This window comes from Podarcis filfolensis (assembly GCF_964270895.1).
Source record: "Podarcis filfolensis genome assembly, chromosome: 4".
Taxonomy (NCBI): domain Eukaryota; kingdom Metazoa; phylum Chordata; class Lepidosauria; order Squamata; family Lacertidae; genus Podarcis; species Podarcis filfolensis.
Window position 1 is genome coordinate 25,620,850 of NC_139607.1, and position 25,893 is coordinate 25,646,742.

Genomic DNA, 25,893 nt, shown 5'->3' on the forward strand with positions numbered 1-25,893 from the left:
CTCCCACAACCTAACCAGGCAAGATTCCTATTGAAACTATGCATATAGTAATTAAAAGCCTGGAGATGAAAGCCATGTATGTCACCTATTATCTTCATTAGCTCAAATCACTGCTGCGGTTTTCTTAATCTAACATAAAATCCTTGTTTACCCATTTCATTGGCACTTTTGACATGTCGGAAGATACGCTTCCCTCTGCAGTTTCATGTGATGCATGAACAGGAGATGCTGGAAATTTGGTTGTATTAAAATTGGGAAGGGCTCCCTGCCAGCCAGTCTATTCAAGAGTGGGAGGTTTTGGAAGAACCTTGAAAGACACTGTGTAGAACAGGGGTCAGCAAACTTATTCAGCAGGGGGCTGGTCCACTGTGCCTCAGACCTTGTGGGGGGCCTGACTATATTTTGAAGGGAAAAAATGAACAAATTCCTATGCCCCCTAAATAACTCAGAGATGCATTTTAAATAAAAGGACACATTCTACTCATGTAAAAACACACTGATTCCCGGACCGTCCACGGGCCAGATTGAGAAGGCGATTGGGCTGGATCCGGCCCCCGGGCCTTAGTTTGGCTACCCATGGTGTAGAACCTAGAAGAAAGAGCGATGTTCACCATGCTGTTACTCATCCCAGTTACTGCAATTTTATAAAATTGTGATATAATTTGCTTGCTAAAGAGAACAGTGTTAGATAATTCTGTACAGGTTATTTGGAAGGTATGCCTTCCTTTTGCATTGTTTGCTCATGCTGTAAGACAGTGTTTCCCAAATTTGGGTCTCCAGCTGGTTTTGGACTACAATTCCCATCATCCCTGTCTTGCGAGCTAGGGATGGTGGGAGTTGTAGTCCGAAAAACAGCTGGAGACCCAAGTTTGGGAAACACTGCTGTAAGAAGTGCCTGTCTTTCCTTTAGGAGAGTCATACCCGGTACACCTGTGCAGCAATGTCTCTAGAGCTGTTCCAGATGTGTTGCCTAAAGAGCAAGGCGTCACACCCTTCATCGCTGACATTGATAATCTGGGGATAAGAGGAGCATGTCCTACTTCTGTAACACAGAGATAGCTCATCTAAAGTGTATGGTATTAGTTGCACCTCATATCTTCCTTTATATCCTGTATTAAATAATAGGTCTTCGTTCTTCTCTCTTCGTCATCGTTTTTCTCTTTCAGTATGAAGAGAATCCTCATGGGTTCAGAGATAGTCAGTGGTATGGAAAACAAGTCCAATGTCGAAAGGCTGAAGGAACTGGGTATTTTTAGCCTAGAGGCCGAGTAGGGAGGTGATTGTTGTTGTTGTTTAGTCGTTTAGTTTTGTCCGACTCTTCGTGACCCCATGGACCAGAGCACGCCAGGCACTCCTGTCTTCCACTGCCTCCCACAGTTTGGTCAAACTCATGCTGGTAGCTTCGAGAACACTATCCAACCATCTCATCCTCTGTCGTCCCCTTCTCCTTGTGCCCTCCATCTTTCCCAGTATCAGGGTCTTTTCCAGGGAGTCTTCTCTTCTCATGAGGTGGCCAAAGTATTGGAGCCTCAGCTTCAGGATCTGTCCTTCCAGTGAGCACTCAGGGCTGATTTCCTTCAGAATGGAGAGGTTTGATCTTCTTGCAGTCCATGGGACTCTCAAGAGTCTCCTCCAGCACCATAAGTCAAAAGCACCAATTCTTCGGCGATCAGCCTTCTTTATGGTCCAGAGACGTGATAGCACTTATCAAATACCTGGAGGGTCTGCTGCCTGCCCCAAAAGGGCAGGATTAAATCTAGTGGGTTTATATTGCAGGAGGAGAGATTTTGGTTGAACATTAGGTGTGTGTTTGTGAGCCTGGCTATTTATTTGCTAACGTTGCAGGCACTCGATCTGCTCCTTCTCAAATTACTTCTAGGACTGTCATTAAAAAACAGGTTCCTCTTGCGGCTGGGCTGAACTCCGCCTTCGAAATTTAAGATTACAATCCCAAACATAATTAATGGCGCAGGAAACGTCATTGAAATCAATGGGAGAGAGCGACTGCAAGAAAACACCACCCCTCCACCGGCGTGTTTGCGACTCAGTAAAAGAATATTTGAGTCTTTTTGAACAGGAGCAGCAGCAGCAACGTGGCCGCTGTTACACGTGAGTCAGTCTCCAGGTAAAAAAAAAAAAGCACGCTCTCTATAGCAGCACTAGCCCCGCCTACTAACCTTTTGCGCGTTTGCGTGTCTACTGTCAATCAGCGGGCTGAGCCCGCTCCGATTGGCTTCCTGCGAGGGGGCGGTTCCCGAGGGTTTAGGAGGCGGGGCGAAAGTGGCCTAAGCGTCCCACTCGCTGCGGGTCGGACCCGGAAGCAGCTCGGATGCATCTTGTGTGCCGCTTGCGCGCGTGCTTGGCAGCAGCTGGTTCGAGCCCCGCTTGGCGGCTAGGTAAGAGGCGGGAGAGCAGAGTCCAAGCTGCTCGGGCGAGGCAGGGCCCCGCGGTGAGCTCGTGCAAATCCTTTCTCAGGGATGGTTTGGGGAAGGGACACCTGTGTGATCGCAGTACTGATCTCAGCAGCAGCGGTGCTCTGGCTGCAGTATGGAAAAGGTACCCAAAAATCGCCTTTCGTGGGTTGCGTGGCTCACCGCGCCAAATGTGCTTCTTTGCAGTTAGCCACAGGCCAGATATGGAGAGGGGCCTTTTGCGGCGGGGGGGGGGGAGGTTAAAAGCATTTTTAAATGGAATCTGTTAAGTTATTGTCTGCTTGTAGCTCGCCTCGCCTGCTTAAAAATAATTGCCACAGCTGAGGTAGTGCAAGCAGATTCGAAGATAAACGGGTGAGTTTGGGTGCATGACATACTGGAATATATAAGCAAGATATGGTTTAGGGCTTGAGATTAAACGTATGGGTGTGCATATTTTTAAAACCTATTGCAGTCATCTCTCTATAGTCACCGAGAATTTAAAGAAGCCCATCAGGTCAGAATGTAATGCTCATGCCCGCAGATTGAAGCCCTGGAGCACAGAATAAAAAATCGACCAGTCTAGATTTTGTGAAGGGTGACTCGCCACCGAACTGTTGACAGAAAGGGCTGATTATACGAGGTGTGGACATCTCTTGACTTCTCTACACGATTTATTGGTAGGTAGCTTAATCCATCAGGAGGTGATGTGAAAGCAATCATTCCGGTTACACCTGTGATGACCCATTTCACTGGTGCAAGTCATCACAAATTTCGAAGTAGTTCATAGTAGTTTGTATGGCGAAAAAATCCTCCAGGCGTGGGCTAGAATTGCTTATCTTTCTTGCTTTTTAAAAATATGGCGTTTTATCCTTTTCAACATAATAAAGAGGGCCATAATTTCTGTATTCTCGTCGTACCTTCTTGGCGCTAACCCAGTGCTTAAAAGGTTAGATAGCAGCAGCAGCAGCATTTCTTGCGATGTAACATCCAACGAAAACGCCCGTAACAAAAAATACATGCGTGTCTTTGTTGTGGTTTCACGGTGGGGAGGGGAAATGTACGAGTAGCACCTCTTGTGCCAGCTGATTCTCACGTTCGCTTTAGAAAAGGTGCTGGTGGGGAGCACGGCCGGATAAAACTGCCCGTCGCTTGGAATTCGTGGTAGTGTTCGTCGAAAACGACAGCAAGCTGTCAAGCAAAGCAAACGGAAGGCGCTTTCTTTTCTTTTCCACTGCTTGGATTGGAGTCTATCCCTGTCTGCGCTTTTGGGGAACGAGGAGAGGGGGGGGGGAGGCCGTCTAGCAATATTCGTCCTGGCGTGGGCGCGCTCCTTCCAACCCGTTTCCCCGTATCTCTCCGTTGGTCTTCCTGGCGCGTGGAGAGAGGTCCCTCCTTCGCATTCTTGCCTGAAACCCCTCCGTCTCCACCATGCGTTTTTGTTTGAATGCAGCATTCCTCATTTGGGGGGGGGCGCAAGGTACGCGACGCCTATTTCCTCGGGAGGAGACCGTTGCCTATTGTTCTCCCCTTCCTGCCCCACCACCACTGAAGTTGTGCGACAAACACCCTCGCTGCTTTGTGTGTGAACCTGGGCGACTGGCGCGCGCGCGCGTGTGTGGATGTGAGTGTGCGCGCACACGAAGGGGAGGGGGCAGCTGGAGCGCAATGCGCGCTGCTGACGCCGGGCCGGCTTGGGCCCGCCGGGGAGCGAGCGGAGGGGGGAAAGAGGCCGCGCCGGTGCTTCTCGGCAGCCGCCGCCGCCGCCGCCGCTTCTTCTCCGAGCCCCGTGGCCTCAGGCCTCCGCGAGGCGATGGGCCTCCAAGCGCAGCCCCCTCCTCTGCCGCCACCGCCGCCACCGAGCTCCCGCCGCCTGAGGCGAGGGAGCGACAGCCGCAGACGAGGCTGAGGAAGGCCAGGCCCGTCAGGCCGGCGGCGGAGGCCCCGTTCGTTGCGTGTGGAAAGTTTCGGTTGGCGGACTATACGGAGAGAGCGCGGCGAGAGCGGGGCGCGTGAGGCGCCGCCGGCGAGGGAAGGGATGGGATCTCGGCCGCCGCAACCGCCGCCTGGCCGGGGCCGCTGAGAGGGGGAGCTGCGGGAGGAGGGGCTGCGGCGAGGCGGGCGGGCGGCTGACCCCCGCCGGCCGGCCTGCCTGCCTGCCTGCCATTGATCGCCCCTTCCCGTCCGAGCGCGGCCATCGCGGCCGCCCGGGTGGGCGGGCCGCCTCCGCCAGGATGATCACCAACACGCGCGGCTTCCTGTGGTCGGACCTGGAGACCCGGGCTCTGCTGGAGATCTGGGGGGAGGCGGACGTGCAGAGCGCCCTGGACGGCAACTTTCGCAACAGCCATGTGTACCGGGACGTGGCTTGCCGCCTGGCCGAGCTGGGCTTCGAGCGCACCCCGGAGCAGTGCCGCATCCGCATCAAGGGCCTCAAGCGCCAGTACTACCAGGCCCGGGAGGGGCTCAAGAAGAACGGGCACGCCAGGAAGATCTGCAAGTACTACGACGAGATGGACCGCATCCTCAGCGGGAGGGCCGGCGCGGCGGGCCTCGACGACAGGCCTCTGAGCCCCGCGGCCGGCGGGGAGCCCGGGTGCCGGCGGAGGCAGCATCTGCAGCAGCAGCAGCACCCCGGCGCCCTGGCCGCCTCCGCCATCCTGGCCGCCGCCGCCTCCGCCGCGCCCCCTTCCGCCAGGCCCGGCGGCGGCGGGGCTTTGCTTCGCGAGGTGGACGCGGAGGAGGAAGACGAGGACGAGCTGGACGAGGAAGGCGGCGAGCTGCTGGAGTCCCCCCCGAGGGACAACTTCCACGAGGAGTCCGGGGAGTGCTCCTCCTACGCCGAGCACGCCATCAAAGTGGAGTGCCCGCCCTTCGCCATCCCGCTGCCGCCGGCAGAAGGTGAGTGCAGAGAAAGGAAAGAAAGTCGAGGGCGGCGCAAGTCTCAGTCTCTGTTATGGCACCTGCCACAAAGAAACAGCCCCGTTATCCCTGCTTTTCTGAACAGTGTTGCGCGTTGGGGGGAGGGCATCCATAGAACAATCGCATCCCCTCACAAGCCCACAACACAGCCGCCCTGTTTTTATTGCCCTGCTCCTCCCCAGTCTGTGCAGATGTCTCTCTCCAAAATATGAAGTGTTGGGGGAAAGCTGGTGTTCTCATGGTGACTTCACCCGGAGAGCAGCAGCAGCGCTGTGTATTTCGTTTGCCCTGCTCTTGTCTAAAACGAAAGGCAATGCCCCACTCCCCACTTTCATTCACACACCCAAACAACTCTGGAGATTTTTCCGCCTAACCTTGGGTGAAAGTAGGCTTTATTTCACCAGGGTCAAAGACCCAGCTTGGCAAAAAAAGAAAAGAGCCCAGGCATTTGCGTACACACAGACACACAGGCTGGGAGGCTTAACCCAGGACAAAAAAAAACCCTGGCTAGTCCCCCACTCCACCCCCATAGCTGTGGCACGGCTGTTGCCTGTTAACATTGTCAAATGGCCCTTCCTTTGGTATTGTCAGGTGACTTCTGTTTTAAAATGAATTTCTGTTAGGAGTGCACCATAAAATATAGCCAGGGAGCTTCTTTGTCCTGGATATACCACCTACATAAAAGGCATATCCAATAGCAACAAAGATACAGTGGCAGGTCAAGACTTCCTTTTCGTGTATGGCGACAGTCCAAAGTTCTGAAGACGCTACACCACCCCACATTCCACTGTTCTGAGGGTGGGCACCTGCTGGGGCCCAAAACCCACTAAAAGGTCTACCGTCTCAACAGCGCTGCAGTTATCACTTTTGCATCCTCTTTTTTTAGTTTAGAAGCACCAGTCCTTCGCTGGCATTGTCCATCCCCTCTTCCCTTCTGTGATTGGGGAGAATCTATGTTCATTTACATATGGTCATCTCTGTATTTAAACACAAATGGCCAGCTCATACACCTAATGCAAGAATACTGCATGCAGTGTAAATCAGGTGTACAGTGCCCCAAACTTGAAATTCTTTTTCATGATGATGATAAAGCAGGAGGATTGTTAGGCTGGCAGGCCTAAAGGCCACCATGCATCTTCATTTGACAATATATTCTATAGTATTTCTATTGTAAATACACAACTTTTCATCTGGGTTAAAAACAAAAGCCCTCCACCCTCATATTTATTGTTCACATACACAACTCGGGCTAAATTTAAATTTCCACAAACAAATTGAAGCGATACCATGTAGAGAGGTCTGTACTTCCTTCGCATGTAGGTGTGTGTATTATTTTTAGAAAACAATTCTAAAACAGAAAAACTGGAATCTGTGCCTTTGTCTTTTTTCACAGTTGAGTTTTATTTGAATTGGGCAGAGCTAATACACATGCATAAATCTGCATATGTTCCACACAAAACTGGCTTCAAATTGGTGTCCTTAGGCTAATAGTCACACTTGAAACAAAGTTTTTACACATAAATAACATCAAAGGGGAGAGGTTTACAGTTGTGACCTTTTGCAATGCAGATCTGAAAGCAGGGCATTAAGGCTGCAGTCCTGTGCACACTTAATCTGGAAGTAAATTCCACAGAATATAATGGGTCTCACTTCCAAGTAAACATGCATTAGGCTTCTACTGTAAAAAGTTGAATTGAGCAATTATCTGCAATACACAAATACTTGTTTTAAAAATTTGGTTGTTCAAGTTCCATATGTACATACATAAATGTTATATAAACATATAAATTATGTCAATTTGAAAACTACCTGATTACTGGAAATATTTATGTAACTAAATTGATGCTCTTCACTATTTAATTTTCTCTTAAGTTTGGTCAAAACATGAAAAACTAACTTATCTACTTTTGTTTTAGGTTTTAAACAAATTAATGCTCACACCAATGCACCACCCTTATTATCTCAGGCTAAAAGATCAAAAAAACGCCATGCAAACTTAACACTGGACAAAATGATGGAGAAGTTTCTGCAACAAAGCATGGATACCGAAGAGAAATTTTACAAATATGAAGAGCAGAGGCTTAAAATCGAAGACAAACGGCGTGAAGCTGAGCACGCCAGAGAGCTCCAGATGTTGCAGATGTTGGGACAGATGTTAGCAGGGATTTCTTCCACAGTATCACAAAGGTCCCAGTATATACCTAGCAATCCTTCACAGAGATCAAATCACCGATCATATGGAGATAATTTTAACTTTAATTCTATGTCAACATCACTTTCGCCACCCATAGGTACTACATTCTATTGTATGAATGATGTTGAGACCCAGTAGCTAAGATTTTTGTGCACATTTGTGGTGAAATTTTCTAAAGTTAGTGAAATGGTCCCTGAGGGGTTGGGGTGGCGGTTTATGGATATATGTGAATAATGAATCAAAACACCGGGCATGGTTGATAAAAGTCTACATAGATAACGGTGTTTATTTAATGTTATGCTCTTTTGCAGAGTTGTCATGGAACAGATCATGATCACTGATGTAGTTTACATAGCTCTTTTTAAAAAATGTAGAGCAATCAGTTGTGAATTTAGTGGACTAAAAAGGGAATTTTGTTTGTCTTTGAAATAAAATTCATATTGGTTGATCTTTAGTGTTTCATAGAAATTCTGGAAGTAACTGTTTTTGTACTTGAAACAACATCAGTAATTGCCAGGGATGGTCTAAAAGCATAATATATAAGTACTTATAGTAGATACTTTTAGATGGAAGCTGTTTTTAGAGCAGTTTTTGTATTTTTCATATCCAAGTCTCCTTCCATCTTACTAGGGAATAGAATTAGTCTTGGATATTCTACTTCTGGGCTGGCAATCAGCGTGAAATCGCATCCTGGTCAGCAAAATATTTTCATTAGTACTTGCACTTCTTGGTCATGGGGCTGTCTTCTGCAGTAGATTTTCCTACCACACTTGATTAGTATTAGGGTAGCCTTAGTTTTAATTTGCAAGGCAAGTGAGTTCAAATGTCAATATAGCTGTTGCCTTAAAAATGCAGCATGGCCACGTTTGACTTTGAAAGAGGCAACTTCCCAAAAATGAGATTGCCTTTCAACTTCTTTTACCCAAGTCAGAAGGGTCACTCCAAAATGCTTTGCAAGCACATTATCAGAAGCTCAACTGGAGTGCATACCACAGATCAGGATCTAGATAGGCCTTTGGTCTAAATATGTTTAATACTCCCATCCAACTTCACATTGAAAGATGAGTAATAGTGCAAGCTCTCTTTTCTTGTCATCTTGGTATTCACAAGGAACACAGTTTGAAAACTGGCTGCAAGGAGTCTTCTAATGCTACCTACTTGCAGACTGTTTTGGTGTTCTTCAGAACTAGAGTTAACCAAGATGCAGGAGAACTACTTGTTAGGTACCAACTTGTGTTTAAATGTAGGTTCTATTCACAAAATCATGCTGTTGTATTCTGGGACCTCAATCGCCAGTGGCTTAAGACCCTTTTGATGCATGGAGACTTACTTCCAAGTAGGCATACATAGCATTGTGTTCTAAGTAGATAATTTGGAGGAGATCTTTGCCTCTACAATACTACTTCTAAATAAAATTATACTCCAACGTTTAACCCCCTTTATGAGCATAACAGGGTGTTAATAGGTAACTGATCTATTTTAAGTGATAGTGTTCGCTCACCCTTAATCATATTCTGGGTAAACTGGAGTTTCCTTTCAGGCTTTCAATAGTTGACATTAATCTGCTTTCACTATCAGTTTATATAATCTATCTTGTGAATTTTGGATGTTTTATCCAATTGTCTAAGAATATGCTATTTTAAAAATACAAGGAAAATGGCAAGAAAAGTTATAAACCTTTAGAAAATAGTGTGTGTGTGTGTGTGTGTGTGTGTGTGTGTGGAGAGGGAGGGAGGAAGGACACAGTACATAAGTTGTACTGTGAAAGCAGTAGCAGCCATGCAGCTGTTTCCATTTCTTTCTCTGCTCATAATCTTTCGATGGCTCTCACCCTTCTGTCTACAAGTATGGATTTTTTTGAATTTCGTCATGATTTGTACTTTGGTCTGAATATCGTAGGATACACTTTTTTTTTTTAAGTGAGCAAGCTTTTCATTCTTGGGATAGTGCAGAAATGTATAAATATATGTGGGGAGTTTCTGCCATTGATAGAAGCCCCAAAGGAAAGGAGGAGGGGTTTTAGCATTCAGCATGGTTTTGTCTTCACTCCAACTGTTTACCGTGACTACAGACTTCCTTGTTTGGATTTACGACCAAAATAAAACAGTTACACCTAGAGTGATCCATGCTGGGGTCTCTAATGCAGTTGGAGATATGTTACAGATGTGTCAACATGTTGTGTAAATAACATCAGCGGAAGCGGAGTGCATTAATTAAAGAATTGTTTCCATTGTAAAGGATGAGATCAGAATATTGACCTGAAAGGACTTAATGTTTACTGAAAAAAGTAAGTTTGATTGTGGAAGGGGTTGTATTGAGAATGAAGAGATTTCGCTGATTTTGCACCCACTGGGAGTTTTCTTGTTTGATGCTGACTTTTTCAGATATGTTTTTCGCCCTGTGGATACTTTGAGCTCTTTGTTAGATTCCTCTGACTGTGATAACTAAGCACAATTTGAATGGGCAGTTTAAAAAGTAGACATCGCTTCAGCAGAAACACTAATGAAGAGCGGCAGTATGATTGGTAGTTACTAATTATGTGATACAATTGTCAATTGGAAGCGTAATGGTCAAAGTAGGGGGTTTTTTAAGCTGCAGAAACATGGAAGGATATTTTGTTGCTTATTTTGAACAAATTTTGGGTCTTTTAATAACCATTCATGTCTAGAAAACCAGCATTTTATTTAACTCCTAACCATTGACTCGGTATCTGTTAACTGTGTGCTTTTAATTACAAAAAATGTGAGTGTTAACTAAGACCATTTAAATCTTTTTCTAATTTGCAATTTGAGATATAAGTAGCTTAGGCCCGAGTTCATAATTCTTGTCAGCACAAGTTCTTCTTGCTCAGTGCTGTTCTTCCAGGTGTAGGAGTTAATTACATCCTTGTATGAAAGTTGGCCTGCAACTAATAAAACTGGATGACTGGGAAATCTTGGAGATCATCACATGAAAGTTATTAGGGTTGGAGCTCAGGCACCACCACCTTCCTCTTGCTTGTATTCCCACCCCTCATGCACACACACATTGTCCCTTTGACATTGCCAGCTGGCCATACAAGAGAAATAAGCATCTCTATGATGGTTTGATATCATGGTTACTTTGAGTGTGCAGTGCAACGCAGACGCAAAAAACCAAGTTGGTGCTAATACTCTTCTTACAGTTTTCTGATCAGATATCTGCACCAGGCATGCTGGTTTGCCCCTGCCATGCGACATTACGCAAACAATGTAGCCAGTTGTATCAATTGAGCCTTTGTGTGCACAGCTCTACCTGTAAAGTAGACCTGGCACTGGAACTGGAACCCAGATTTTACAGAGGTGTAGATTATGGTTTTGTTCATCATGCGAAGGCTAGTGCGGAGGGCTCTTCAGTGCTTTCCTGCTCCCTTGTTGGGGAACATGGAAGTGTTATTATTATTTGAATAGGGCTGGTTAATTGAAGATGCAAGCAAGAATATTTAATACTCTAATTTCTTGGAAATATTCATGTTATCAGTGAATGCTATGAAAAGTTTGAATTTAAAGTAATTATTTAAATGTCTTTATTTCTTTTTCAGTTATAGAAAGATCCTTCTCAGTGCACAAAACACATTCTGTAAAGGAAATGGAGAATATATTTCAACTGGTGCGGAATGTTATTCCTCCTCTAACTGCCAAAAAGCATAAAGGCCAAGATGGACGAATAGGAATTATTGGAGGATGCCAAGAGTAAGTTAAAAGAAAATGCATAACATCCTTGCAAGCAAGTTTTCAAGTATTACTAGGTTGCAACACATTTTACTAGCCCTCCTCAAGCATGCCTTTTTTTAAAAGTTCCATGTGGCACCTTAAAAGGTAAAGGGACCCCTGACTGTAAGGTCCAGTCACAGACGACTCTGGGGTTGTGGCGCTCATTTCACTTTATTGGCCGAGGGAGCTGGCGTACAGCTTCCGGGTCATGTGGCCAGCATGACTAAGCCGCTTCTGGCGAACCAGAGCAGCACATGGAAACGCTGTTAACCTTCCCGCCGGAGCGGTACCTATTTATCTACTTGCACTTTGACGTGCTTTCGAACTGCTAGGTTGGCAGGAGCAGGGACAGAGCAACAGGAGCTCACCCCATCGCGGGGACTCGAACCGCCGACCTTCTGATCAGCAAGCCCTAGGCTCTGTGGTTTAACCCACAGCACCCCCGTGTCCCTTATTTGGCACCTTACCAACTTGCAAAAAATATATTTTAATCATTTTCTTACTTTTATTAGGCATGGTTTCCTGCCTGGTTGTCTAGAGGCAATTCTTACATTCCCACATTCTTTCTTGCACATTTAAATCAAACACCTGAAGATGTCTTAAAAGTCATTTTAATCCTTTTTTTTTTTTTTTTACTTTGAGGCCAAATGTGTGCATATGTCATGTGACCATAGCTCTTAGGGAAATAAGGAAGGTGTACCATTTGACCTTGAGAGCTTAGCTCTTAACTGCATCTTCAGCCATAATTCACATTCCTTTTGAGATCCCATCATTGTGCAAATGTTTGGCTTTCATGAGAAGTGTTATTTGTGCTGACTGTTAAGGAAATGAATTCGTTTGTGTGTGCGCGCATGTGTGGTACAATTCCGTGAGCGTAGAAAAAGGGCAGAATGTGCAGTTAGGTATAGAATTCAACTTTCCAGGAATCTCAGCTTCCACTAAAGAGTGTTAAGTTGCTTTCCCTTAGGCCTGCAAATACACACTTGACATGTGTGAGCAGAATGAAAAGCCCAGAAGCCAGAAAGAATAACCAGATGAGATTCCCAGTGCTAACCTAGCTGCTTCCCATTAGTCTAATCAGAATAAAATAGGGAAAATAGGAAAACAGAGAGTAGATTTTAAGAGACTGTGATTTAATTTTCAGAATTTATACAAGTAAAAAAACTTTGATGCTGAATTTGGATGCAAAACAAAACCCTGCATTTCCTTGATTTAAGGGTAGGGAAGCTGTAACCTCAGGCTCTTCATCACAGTCTCTGGGTCTTCATTCCCCCTTGAAAAATAAATTACTAATATTCTGCTACAGTGTAATACACTAGAATGTATGGTGGTAGTATTTTCCCATATGGTCAGTGCCAAAGATGCTTCCCAGTCCTAATACAGCTCAGCATAGCAGAAGGATTTGAAATCTGGAGACCTGTTTGTGTACTTTCATAGAATCACAGAATTGTAGAGTTGGAAGGAACCCCAAGAGTCATCCAGTCCAACCCCAGCATGAAGATGGCAAATATGTCATAATGCTAAGAAGAAACTGTTACTTTAACATTAGATTTTACATTTAATAATGCCTAATCTAAAAGAGCTTCTGCTTGGGCTAACCAAAAAAAAAAGTACATGTCTGTCTTAATTTGAGCATCAGATATTCAGTGCCCAGAGTGGTTTCCTCCTGGTTACGTTCAGGTTCCACAGAAGCAGTTGTACAATCACGTTTGTCTCAACTGCAATGAGAGTCTGGTTATTTGTGAAAAGGCTGACTTAGAGCTGTTACCATAGAATAAAGTCTGCTCATCACAGCTACGAAGTATGAGCCTTGGAAGCAAGCCAATGAAGAGACAAGATCTGTTACTTTGCAGCTCCCACATTAACTGAACATAAATGCCCTTAGCTGTTAGTAGGCAAGAGTCTTCTCCGCTGGCGCTCGGTTGTGATAGTGTCATAACTCGTATTTAAGACTTCAGAATATATGCATTTGGGGGAATATATGGTAATTTTCAGTTAGTTGTCTTTATCCCAATTCAGCAACCAAACTTATTAGCAAAATAAAGATGCCTCCTTAAAAAATTCTTTTTTTTATTTGCCAGGTATACAGGGGCACCGTATTTTGCTGCAATTTCAGCTCTCAAAGTGGTATGTGCTCTCTTAACTTTTCGTTAAAATGGGTAAGGAACATCGCATGGCTAGTTCAGGGTTGATGGGAATTGTAGTCCAGCAACACCTGGAGGTCCACATGTTCCTCACCCCGATTTCAGAGGCACTGGTAATTATCCAACAGTTAAAAAAAAGGTAAAGGACCCCTGACAGTTAAGTCCAGTCGCCGATGACTCTGGGGTTGCGGCGCTCATCTCGCTTTACAGGCTGAGGGAGCCAGCGTTTGTCCGCAGATAGCTGGTCATGTGGCCAGCATGACTAAGCCGCTTCTGGCGAACCAGAGCAGCACATGGACATGCCGTTTACCTTCCCGCTGGAGCGGTACCTATTTATCTACTTGCACTTTTTGGCATGCTTTTGAACTGCTAGGTTGGCAGGAGCTGGGATCGAGCAACGGGAGCTCACCCCGTCGCGGGGATTCGAGCCACTGACTTTCTGATCAGCAAGCCCAAGAGGCTTGGTGGTTTAGACCACAGTGCCACCCGTATCCCATTATCCAACAGTTAAGGGTACTTAAATCCAGTGAAAACAGCCTCTTAGGTGTATTGTTGAATCATAGCTTTCTGAGGGTTGTATCTCTGAACTTCAAGTGTACTTAAAATGCTTTGGAATCAGACTGGCTCGAGTATGTGGATAGTAACTGATTGTGCCCTTAGAAGGCTGCTTTAATAAATACTAATTGTCATCTTAATAATGAAGTGTAGATAGCCATCATACACAGCGTAGAATTCCGTCTGTAATGTATTTTGCTACTGTGATTTCAACAACGGAATTCCAGTGGGGAGGAAGCTACCCATGCACATATCAACAAAATGTTTTACTGTTCAAGATTTTGCTAAAGCCAAGCTATCAATGTTTGAGAAAAGAGATATGAATGCGCTTTTCATCTAGATTGTTAAGGAATATTGGAAACGGGCTTTGATATGTAGAGAGAGTATTTATATTGGATCCCAAACAAATTTGTTCCATTAATGTCCATGAGACATGCTCAAGTATATGTATTTAGGACTGGGGTAACTAGTATGAGAAATGGACCTAAAAATCGCTTTGTTCTGTAAGTCACTAAGTAAGAAGGTCACGGGGCAGACTCAAGCTAGAAAGCATGGAACTGGCTTGTTTGGGTTTTAATGGCTAGCCTTTGCATGATGTTGTATTAGTATCAATGGATAACTATATGTTAACTTTCATAGGGTGCAGACATATCCCATGTATTTTGTACCAAAGACGCAGCAACTGTAATAAAGTCTTATAGCCCAGAGCTGATAGTTCATCCTGTTCTGTAAGTATCCTTTCTGTTTTTTGTCTTTTGCTTTCCTCCTATATTCTTCTCACTTGACTTAATGGATCATGTATTAGTTGTATTAGGGTAGCAGCTCAGAGCTAGGTTCCCAGGATCAGGTGAAGGGCGCCAAACCTTTTGTGACCCTACCTATACTCAAGCATTTCATGCTGTCTCTGGATCTGTCTTAATGGCTGGAATTCCTTTTTTTATGGTATATGGGGTATGGTATATGGTATATGGGGCAATCCCACGTCTGCCACACTTGCCATGCTTTGACTCACAGTAGCCAGCTTCTGTTCTACTGTAACTAAAACCTATCCAGATGCCAATACTTCTCTAAACTTCGAGACAACATTTTAATGACGTTTCAATTGTATTCACATAACTTGCAAATAGTGCCACCTTCTGCCTTCCAAAAGCGGTGGTGCTGAAAGTCCCAACTGCAGCATTAACCTTTCTTTCTACCCAAGCTGTGTCCAAACCATTAGTTTAGTCTCTTACTACAGTGCTGTTGTTTTTAAAGTGACACAGTAAAGCCTCCAGAAAGCACCAGTAGAGACACAGAAGGGACTCTTCCACAGCAGCCAGTTGAATGATGCCTTACGCTAAAACAAGCCTATGTGCATAGATAGGTATTACACCCAACTGTAAATATTAAAAGTTTGGTTGCTACAACTGCTGCTTGAAATATACGGTCAGGAATTTGAGATGGGGGGCGGGGGAATAAAATCAAAACATTGCCAGAAAATAAAATATGAAACAAGTCACATGGCATATAGGGATTGGAACTTGAGGGGACAGGAAGTGTATGCTACCCATGGGAATTCCTCCTCCTTCTAAAACCAAAAAGGAAACATGGCAGCTAGCCATGTGGGAATTTCATCTCCCTTTCTTGCTTTTGTTTGTCAGCTTTCCAGGCAGATGGAAGTTCCTCGGGTTCCCCACATACATTCACATAATGCCATCTCCTGTAGAAAAGGAAAAATGATAATTTTTGTCAACCGCTGAGGGGTTTTGCCAAAATAATACATTATCTATATAAATGTATGGATGTGGCATGCTTTTATTCAGGAGAAAAATGGTTTAGCAATTAATAATAATAATAATTTATTATTTATACCCCGCCCATCTGGGCACTCTGGGCAGCTTCCAACCAAATACTTTGAGAAATTGGTTGTGGTCGTTTACAGAAGGCAGCTTGGGGAGCTGGCACCCAGTACACTTAAGCTGAAAATTGCACTTCCTTGCAAATGCAAGAAATCAGATTTTTGGAAACAGGCCAATCTGTGCTCTACTCTGTCTAGTGACAGCCCTGATGCTGTTCATGAAGTGGAAAAGTGGCTACCACGTCTACACTCGGTTGTTATCGGACCTGGATTGGGTAGAGATGATGTACTGCTTGAGAATGCCAAGGTAATACCTTGCACAGTAATGATTCTTTAATGTACCCTTTTCCATGAAACTAAATTTCTGTTTTGAATTCATCTCTGTTGGTGATATTCTTGATGTTGGAAATTGAGGGCGATTATAGAATGGCAGGATTAGCAGCTAAAGTTGATGAGAGTTGCCTTTATGTGAAACTCTTACAGATAACTTAATGATCCCCAAGATTCGCAATGCTCCTGTGTTTCTTTGTGTGGGAGAGCTCCACCTCCCTTTGGAATAGACATAGAGGCACAGTTGAGCCATTGTAACAAAACAAAATACCAGTAAATGTGGTTTCAAGATGGATCATAATATCCAAGCCATCCTTTGCTTGCTGGTGTTTGATAGAGCTCAGCAACAAGGGCATCGGTTTTATTGCTTACCTAGTCCTGGCAGTGATAAAAGTGACCAACGGAAATAGGTCACGGTATTTCCCCCCACTTACACTAAAAGGTGAGCAAATGAAGAAGCATTTATCTAGAGAACTGTCTTGCTTGTACTTTTGAGTAGGACCAGTCTGCATTATAAAAAATTGAGAAATGGAAATGAAAGTGCAGAAGTCCCATAATATTGACATCATATGATTAGCACCACTTTATAGCCGCCTTCTTCTGGGTAAACTATCAGTATCTTCTGGCCATCTCACTTTTAAAATAGGAACGATTACATGTTTGTAAACCTCCCCAAATCCCTTAATGTATATATCACACACAGATGAACCACATGGCCCAGTGATGACCTCTGTTGTTCTTCTGATGCCCTGATCCCAAACTGCAGTTTCTATTCAATCTGTTTCCAGATTAGGGTGCACAACGTAAATCATGACATAACAGATTGTGCCTTAGTTATTGTGCCAGGTAGGTTGTGGGAGATTAGGGCTGGAGATGCTGTGTAGCACTAGAGACTGACCTCTCAGCTCAGTGGTCAGAAAACAAATATTCTATAAAGGCAGTGCTTCATTAATGCAGGGGTCCAATCAGGCCCACCAAGCCACTTAGCATGTGCCGCCAGCGCCTGGCATATTGGGTGGTGCCTTTTCCTTTTGCAGAGTCACTTCTCTAGTACACCACCATTGCTAAGAGGTATTAGCACTCAGGAAACAGGAAGGGGTGCTCCTTCCCGTGCCTCTTAACAGTAGTGGTGCACCAGAACGAGAGGCACCTTTCCCAGATAAGTGCTGTTCTTCCCATTATTGTACGATGAGGAGAAGTTCCTTCTATCAGCCCAGCAATGCTATGGGGAATAAAGTCATTGTCTCCGTTCTTCGGTGATCTCTGAAGAACAGAGAGAATGCTATTCCTCCCACTCTTATCTGTTCTTCGGAATGAAATCTGAAAAGCAGAGAGAGATCTCCCCATCACATTGCATTTCTCAGAGGAGACGTTCCTTTCTTCCCAGCTCAGCACTGTGATAAGGAGGAAAACTCTCCCTGCTGCCTGAACGCTTGTGCTTGTGCAAACATGTCTTTGCATGTGCGAGCTTTGGCTGCATCTTCTGCTGGCCTGCAGCCCTCTGAGGTCTGGCCAACAGCAAATGTGGCCTATAGGTTGAAAAAGGTTGACCATCCATCCCTGCATTGGTGGTTTTAAAGATCCAGGAGTATGCGTTTTGGGTTTCAGCCACAATTAGAGTAACCCAGAAGAGAAACAATTTTGTAAGCATGGGGTTGTATTCAGCTAAGTCCTGTTTGGAGTAGACAGCTGTTTTTTGACTTTTTACTTTGAAACTGTAAGAGTTAATTGAACAACGGGAAGTGGTTTCATTTTCAGTTCTTAAAAGTCTGCTCTTTTTTTAAAAAAAACCACAGGGTATCATAGAAAAATCGAAGGTCAAAGGAATTCCTATCGTAATTGATGCTGTAAGTATTATGTTTTCATTAGCTTATTTGCATGATGTTGTTCTTGCCAGTAAATGTTTCTCTCTTGCTACCCGACGCAGGATGGTTTATGGCTAATTGCCCAGCAGCCATCTCTCATTCAGGGTTACCCTAGAGCGATTCTTACTCCGAATGCCATGGAGTTCAGCAGACTGTATGAAGCTATGGTGAGTTCATACTATGTTTTCAGTGATACTTAAGGAAAGCAAATTAAATCCAAGACCAAATTACATTTATAGCTCCTATGAACAGCACTGGGTTCAGTGGAGCCTACTTCCTAATTATGATGTTCAAGGTTGCAGCCTTAACACTATTATCTATGTTTAAGTAAAACCTGCATGAGACAGCACCCGCCTTTAATAACTGATTAGTGCAGAGGTGGGGAGCCTTTTTTCTGGCAAGGGTCTTATTCCTTTGGGGGTAATCTGTGAGAGGTCACTTGCTGGGGGTCTCTGGGGCTGCTTGATAGTGTTGGACAGGTACTGACCAAAGTAGACTCTTTCTATTACCTCTTTTCCACTCCCTTTCTCTCCACCCCACCCCTGTTGCAGCATATGCTGCTGTTGTAAGACAGTTGTTCCGCCTGGCCTTTGGCTTGCAGCCAATTTGATTCCCTCCCCCTCTTTCTTTTTCCTTTCTCCTCCTGTGATGAGGCTGCATTTTAATATTTTACTGTTTCAATATTTTAATGTTGTATTTTGATCTTGTTTTTAAGTTGTATTCATTCAACTTGTTTTTATTATTGCTTGTAAGCCGCTCTGAGCCTGGCCTTGGCTGGGGAGGGCGGGGTATAAATAAAAATCATTATTATTATTAAGGAGGTGTACAGCATTGGAAACACATTACAAAACACCAATGATAAAAACATAATAAAAACATAATGAAAAAGCATAGTGACAGACACAGCCTATAGTAGTAAAATAATCATAATAAATGAGAATCCTCTCTCACACACTTTCACAGGCCATAGATTATTTAATAGCCAAATCCCTGTGTAAAGTGGAATGTTTTTGCCTGGGGTCTAAAGACATGTAATGATGGTGCCAGGCGAGCCTTTCTGGAAAGAGCATTCCACAATCAGGGAGCCACCACAGATGACAGGAAATGAGACCACAGCTCTGAATTAATGGCTGGGTAGTTTTTCTGATAAAATGTGTGTATAAAATGATGGTAACGTGCATTATTTTACATCACTGAAAGACGTATTTTGATACTGTATGATTCCCCACCATGATTCTCTGTCTTAGCTTAGGGACCCTGTCGATAGCAATGATCATCATGGATGTCTGCTAAGGCTCAGCCAAGCCTTGGGGAATTTGACGATTGTTCAGAAAGGAGAACGTGATCTTATTTCAGATGGAGAAAAAGGTAAGTGAAAAATAAACACAGCAAACAGAATGATAAATAGAGTTGCTTGGTCCTATTATAGATAGATAATCCTGAAAAACAAAAACTAATGCTGACAAGCATATATTCCATATTGAACATTATAAGCAGGAGGAGAATGTTTTATTAGATGGATAAAAATTGTTGACTAGTGAATTTATAGTGAAAGTGTCAGTATTAAATATGAATATTTTACTCAAATAATGGCAGCAAACATTATGATTTAAGATGTACACAGAAAATGTTAGCTACTGGGGCTGTGGGGCACATCAAATGTGTGATAAAATTACATGCTAATAAGAATGTTCATCTAACCACAAAGGAGATTCTTTTGTGTATTTATTTATTTTTCCTAAGTAATTAGTCCTGCAGAATTATACAGAAATTAGTGAGTAATTACAGAAGATAATTACATAACATGCAGCAGCAAACACACAGGGTGCTTTCATATGCAGCTGATGTAAGCTGTTGCCTACAAATCCTTATGGCAAAACAAACCAGTGGTTCCCTCTGCATGTCCTTTTAAAAAGAGAGATTGTGTTGTTCCTCACTTACGCTCACAAAGCATGAGGCTAGCCCCTCTGCACAAAGTTCCTCATAGCCAATTTCAAAAAAGAGGCCAAGAACTGGCAAAATTCAGGAGTTGGGCTTTGACAACTAAATACAGTCATACCTTGGAAGTCAAACAGAATTGGTTCCGGAAATCCGTTTGACTTCCAAAATGTTCGGAAACCAAAGCGTGGCTTCCGATTAGCTGCAGGAAGCTCCTGCAGCCAATCGGAAGCCATGCCAGATGTTCGGCTTCTGAAAATCGTTCGAAAACCACAACACTCACTTCTGGGTTTCGATCATTTGGCAGCCAAGGTGTTTGAGAACCAAGGTACGACTGTATACACTGTGCATTGTGCCTGTACGTTGCTTTGAGTCATTTCCATAAGTGACTAATAAATGTAAATAATAATAATCTAGAATATTCATATGTGTGCACAAATACTGGGCCCTTCAGGGATATGGCAGAAATTCTGTTCTAGTCCTTGCAGCTAATAGATGGCACTGCAATCATGTAACGGATAAACCTTGCCACTTCTTAAATCAGGGGTGAGCCCTAGGAACTCTGCCCATTTGGTACTGCTCATTACATCTCCAGCCTCTCCCCTTTAAAATAAAGTTGGAAAACTGATGAATTAGTAAGCAATCTTATACTGAAGAAGCTGGCGTAAAGCAAGCTGGTGTTAAAATTTACGCCAGATCCAAACGCTGCCACTGGCTGAGCCAGCCTAAGCCTGGTGTTTCCCCCCTTTTGTAGTGCTTGTATGCAGTCATGAAGGAAGCAGCAGAAGGTGTGGTGGACAAGGCGATCTCCTCTCAGGTTCTCTTGGAGTCCTAGCACACTGGGCCTTTCTTGCTGGACCAGAAAAAACAAACGGGTAAGGTGCTGGTCATACCTGAGCATTTTCAGCAGCCTAGTTCTTCACTGGAATTACACTGGTAGTGGGAGGGAAACTACTGGGGAGCAGCAAACACACAGGGTGCTTTCATATGCAGCTGATGTAATCAATTTATTTAATCAATAAAACATGCATTCGGGCAGCAGAAAAATTAATGAGAGATTCTTGTCTGTTAGGCAAGGCAGCATATTTAAATGCAAATCTCTCCCAAGAAATTGAAATATCTTTCCATGCTTAATACCTCGAGTGAGTTAAGATTTCTGAAGCTCCTTGAAAAATTCAGTCCCATTCCAGTTTTAATGAAGATTATTGTTTCCTTTTTAGTCAGAACCCCTTCCTAGTGGCTGCATTTGGAGCATGCTCACTTACGAGGCAGTGCAACAACCAAGCCTTTCAGAAGTGCGGACGGTCTATGACAGCCTCTGACATGGTTTTAGAAATCGGAGCAGCCTTTAATAAACTCTTTGAAACCTAAGACCAAAGCAGCAGAGGAAGGAGAAATACACAACATGGACAGCAACGGAAATTACAGTAGGATATCCATGCGTAATGCACCCTTTTTCAAGTGCTGTTAGCGGTCTTGGTATACTAGGTAGCTTTTATTTTTTAAAATAGAAAAAAAATGTAGATATTTTTTAAAGAGTTTGGAATACATTTTTTTTGGCTGAATAAGCTGTAGTTGCAGATGTTATAATATAATAAAACTAAACTGAAAGTATTTCCTCTGTTCTATCTCACAGTTATTGAGCAATAACTAAGAGTATGCTAGTAGCAAAAGATGCACTTAAGAGACAAATAAAAATAAGGGCATGGTCCAACCAAAGTTAAGCTGTGCATTTCTAAGGCCTGTTTAGTCCTAATGAATTCAGTGGGACTTCCTCCCTAGTAAGTGCATTTGAGATTGCAGCTGAAGTCTCCTTCGTTTCAGTGGAAGAAGTAGACATTTCTGTCTCCCACTGAAATCAATAGGATTTGAAAACACTTAACTTTGGCTGGATTGTGTTGTAATATTCTTCCACCAGCTTAACTTACTTCCTTGGTTTGCACCAACTTCATCACTGTTTAGCTTGAGAACTACTGCAGGGTTTCAATTCTGCACAAGTCTGTGCTGCTTTTGAGACATGCCATCTTCAAGGAGGGACTGCATGAAATTCGCCTCGAGTCCTAGGTACAGGGGCACTGTTTTTCGTTCCTTGTTTTTTTTGATGAGGAGGGAGGGGTGGGTATCACTAGTCTTTTTTTAATAAAAAAACAACAACCCAGCACAAAGAAGCTGTAGAACATGGCATGTGAAAAATAGAATTTATTTAGCTGAATGTATTGAAGTTTCATCTACTGAGCTGGGCTAGTTTAGATCATAAAATATTTGCAGAGAAACCAGATTAAACCTGTGATGGAACATTTGGGGGGGGTCAAAAAGGGGAAGGCTTTAGGGAAACTACTAATCAAGGAGCAGCTCCCGCCATAAGACCTGCATGGGAATGGTTTTCAATAGAAAGCACCCTTTGTGCTTTTGTTTTAACTTTTAAAAGCTGCAGTGGAACACTAACGTGTGGACACACTTAGAAGAATCACCAGCATGTAGTAATTGAACAATAAAAGGGGAAGGGCTGCCCTTTTAAAACTGCACAGCATTAATGAACTGGCAGTGCCCAGCAGACTACAGGGTAGAGACTAGGTTGTTCACAGTAGCGAGTTATCCCTACCATAATGTTGAGCTTCTTTGTAATAGGGAGGGGGCACAAGTATTCCAGAGGATGTGTGTCAGCTGCTCTATGTGTATTATGCTTAGTTATGCTGTTTTACTAGATGCAAACTCACGTTTTGGTAGGATCTATGTACGGAGCATTTCCACTCTAGAAATCCCACCCCATAATGGTTTTAAGAAGGAAAGATGATGGCAGAAAACCCTTTGTTTTTACTTGAATCGCTTGCCGCCTGATGGCATTGCATATTTACTCGGAAGTAAGCCCCACCAAATTCATTGGGACTTACTCCAAAGTAAGTATATGGAAATCTGCAGCCAGAGTTTATCTAGCTGTTTAACTAGCATTCCCATTTGTGTAGGGACAGACTGCTGTTAGGGTTTGCTACATTATATAGTAGTCAGTTGTTGCTTAGCGTACACTGTCTACCTGCAACCAGGATATTGCTCTGTATAAATGCAACGTGCTTATAACTAACATTTGGATGCACTGTGACTACTACCTCAGAAAAATACATTTGTTTCCTTTTTTTGGTTTTTTTTTAATATATATATATTTTTTCCATTATTTAGTTCTAGCAAAGTTCAGAGCACCAATTCAAACTTTTTAAAGACTTTTTTCGGTCCGTACCGCTTCAGAACACAAGTTGGGGATAGCTTCTCACGTTTTCAAAACCAGGAAAAGTGTGTATGCTTTCCCTTTGCTTCCGATGATGTAGACCGTAGCTAGTATGATGTACTTTTTCTTTCTACTGAAATCGGCTCTAAGAAAAGGTTTAAGCAAAATGTATTATCAAGGCATGATTCACTTGTACTGGGCTGAATCCTACACTATATAACCTAGCACTTGGAAGATCCCAATATGGCTCTAGCACCCTGTTCTCCTTGCCTTGCAATGCGAGGATGCAGGTTTCACAATGCCCGTTTGCAATGCTGCTGGGTTAAAGACAAGGCAGACTGAGACAGACTATAAAGGAGGCAGGCAGCATTTTGTTCCAAGATTTTGGGGCCCTGGGTGGTTGCCTTGTTTGCTCAGCCCTAAGGTCACCACTCCTGGACTTTCTGGCATTAGTCATTTCCGCTTCACTGTGCCTTGGCTCATCCCCCACCCTCTCAAAAGCAAAGTAGCAAACAAGGGTCAATGAATGATTAATTAAAAACTTGGTCCGATAGTAACTGGCAGACCCAGAGTAGTTTGCTTTCATTGGGTGAAGGCAAAATGCCTGTGCTTGAGAATGTAAATAATGGTTGAATTGGTTCTTCACTGGAGTTACCTAGAAAAGCCTCCTTTGGCTTCATGCATCGGCTAGAGGTACTGATTCAGCTGCAAGGCAAACCTGCTTTTATTCAGATTTAATATTACCCTGAGTCTTGGGGAACAGTAAAATTTCCAAATTACATTAATTCAAATAGGCTCGTTTGTGTTAAATTATCCATCCTGATTTTCTTGTGCTTGCAAGATGGGGACAGGAGAGTTGAAACTAGACTGTACTACTGTACTACTTGCAAATGTCCCTGTCCTAGAGGGCAGGTGTGGGGAACCTGCGGTGCTCTTGATGTTGCTGAACTGCAATTCCCATCATCCGTGGCAATGCTTGCTGGAAGCTGTAGTTCAGCCACAGTGGGAGGGCACAGGTTTCACACCTCTGCTACAGGCAGTGGGTAGGAGTCAGCATGACCAAAGCTCTGAACCCTTTTGGGATCTTCCACATGTGCACCCTGCACTCATGGGGCAAGTGACTCATATGCCCAATAGTTTAAATCACAGCATTGTCTTGGTGCAGTGAGGGAGACGTTAACCATTGGTGTTGTCAACTGAACTAACCTATATCCATTTTCCAGAACACACTATCAAATAGCTACCATCATTTAGAACTGAGATACAAATGCTGAACAAAATAGGCAGCAGAATTTTCAAAGCTATTATTTGCAGGGAAGCCAAATAGGACCTAGGATTTTTAAACTGATCGGAACAGTCACTATCGAGTTGAATTGCTTGTTGTTTTTTTAAATTGTATTACAGAAGTTGCAAATAATGTTGTCCACTAGTGTATAAAGATTTTACAATTGAAGCAATCTGAAGATGTAGCAGTTGATTTCTTGATGAAATAAAAACGACAGCTTAAACAACTGCTACGTGTATTTATTCAGTGGCTTTTTATAACGGAGCTGCAATGTGCCGACAAACTGTAGCTTCTCCATTTTGTTCAATTTGTATTCCTAACCTGGCAGATTTAAAGCAACGAGTGCCAATCTTTCCACTGACAAGGGGACATGTGAGGGTTCTTGTTCAGTAATCTGGAATAATATTTTGTTGAACAGCTTATTATACTGCACATAGCACTGTCAGGTTGAAGGATGTAGATTTATTTCCATCTCTCCAGGAGGACAAAAATGAAGGCAACCAGCTGCAGATCCTTCTAAGTTGTAAGAGGACATTTCTCCAGTCAATGCCTTAAGCGTTCATGAAAGGTAGGGGTGATAAGGGCAAGTCCCTGTCTCCCTTACTGTATTACACATTCTTAGCTGCAGGTCCTATTTTCAGTTCCAAGGTTTTTTCTCTCTGATGCTGTTGAAATGAAATATGAATACCAGTAGCTTGCACACCTAACATTTTTTGTGGCAGGAATCCGCCAATGCACACACCGTGAATATTATAACCTCCCAGCTCTGATAACGATCCCTTCCCTCCACAGATGAACATAAGGCAAACCTGCAACTACAGTGGTACCTCGGGTTACATACGCTTCAGGTTACAGACTCCACTAGCCCAGAAATATTATCTCAGGTTAAGAACTTTGCTCCAGGATGAGAACAGAAATTGTGTTTCGGCAGCGCAGTGGCAGCAGGAGGCCCCATTAGCTAAAGTGGTGCTGGGTTAAGAACAGTTTCAGGTTAAGAACGGACCTCCGGAATGAATTAACTTCTTAACCCGAGGTACCACTGTATTGTTTACCAGGGTCTTCTCTAACCTGATGTCCTCCTGATGTTTTGGACTACAGTTATTTTCACTGGCCACAGGCAAAGGTTGGGGAGGACAAAACATCTAGAGGGGCACCTTGTTGAAAGGGTGGCTTAGATCATTAGCACAAATCCTCAAAATTGTGCGGATGCAGGACCCTGAGCAAGTCACTTGCAAGGAATGTTTGGGAAGGGGAGCTTATCTTTGTTAGACAGAACCCAACACATTCCAAGCTAAAGTAGAGGTTTTCATTTTTCTAGTCACAAGTTCAGGTTCATAATCTGCAAAGTGAGTGTGTTTGATCAGCCACAACAGACTGACTGGCTTGCAGGTAAAGAATAAAGCAGCACAGGGATGTCTTCCAGCTCTAAACTGGCAGCCTAAAGCTTAGATCAAGTGTTTT

General features: G+C 43.6%; 2 protein-coding genes across 6 annotated transcripts in view; one reads left to right on the forward strand and one right to left on the reverse strand.

Annotated features, from left to right (window-relative positions):
- Positions 1-2,254: 2,254 nt before the first annotated feature.
- On the forward strand, positions 2,255-24,659 carry NAXD (NAD(P)HX dehydratase). Of its 5 annotated transcripts, XM_083610702.1 has the most exons (11): positions 4,084-5,312; positions 7,250-7,624; positions 11,087-11,237; positions 13,340-13,385; positions 14,597-14,685; positions 15,993-16,101; positions 17,921-17,971; positions 18,052-18,156; positions 19,237-19,357; positions 20,682-20,802; positions 21,148-24,659. In XM_083610702.1, the coding sequence occupies exons 1-11, from the start codon at positions 4,646-4,648 to the stop codon at positions 21,296-21,298; spliced, it is 1,986 nt and encodes a 661-aa protein (XP_083466828.1). In that variant the 5' UTR covers positions 4,084-4,645; the 3' UTR covers positions 21,299-24,659. The 5 variants fall into 5 exon arrangements, with proteins under 5 accessions (XP_083466830.1, XP_083466829.1, XP_083466832.1 ...); XM_083610704.1 differs by lacking the exons at positions 4,084-5,312; positions 7,250-7,624 and adding an exon at positions 2,255-2,396; XM_083610703.1 differs by lacking the exons at positions 4,084-5,312; positions 7,250-7,624 and adding an exon at positions 2,365-2,556.
- The window catches only part of CARS2 (cysteinyl-tRNA synthetase 2, mitochondrial), a 43,871-nt gene continuing 33,219 nt past the window's right edge, over positions 15,242-25,893 (reverse strand). The window contains exon 16 of the transcript XR_014547228.1: positions 15,242-15,656. The gene's annotated coding sequence lies outside the window, so the exon portion shown is untranslated. The remainder of the gene's footprint in view (positions 15,657-25,893) is intronic.

Coding starts and splice junctions, on each gene's coding strand:
- NAXD (XM_083610702.1), top strand. CDS start 4,646: ATGATCACCAACACGCGCGGCTTCCTGTGGTCGGACCTGGAGACCCGG. Junction 5,313..7,249: donor CCCGCTGCCGCCGGCAGAAG/GTGAGTGCAGAG, acceptor CTTTTGTTTTAG/GTTTTAAACAAATTAATGCT. Junction 11,238..13,339: donor ATTATTGGAGGATGCCAAGA/GTAAGTTAAAAG, acceptor TTTATTTGCCAG/GTATACAGGGGCACCGTATT.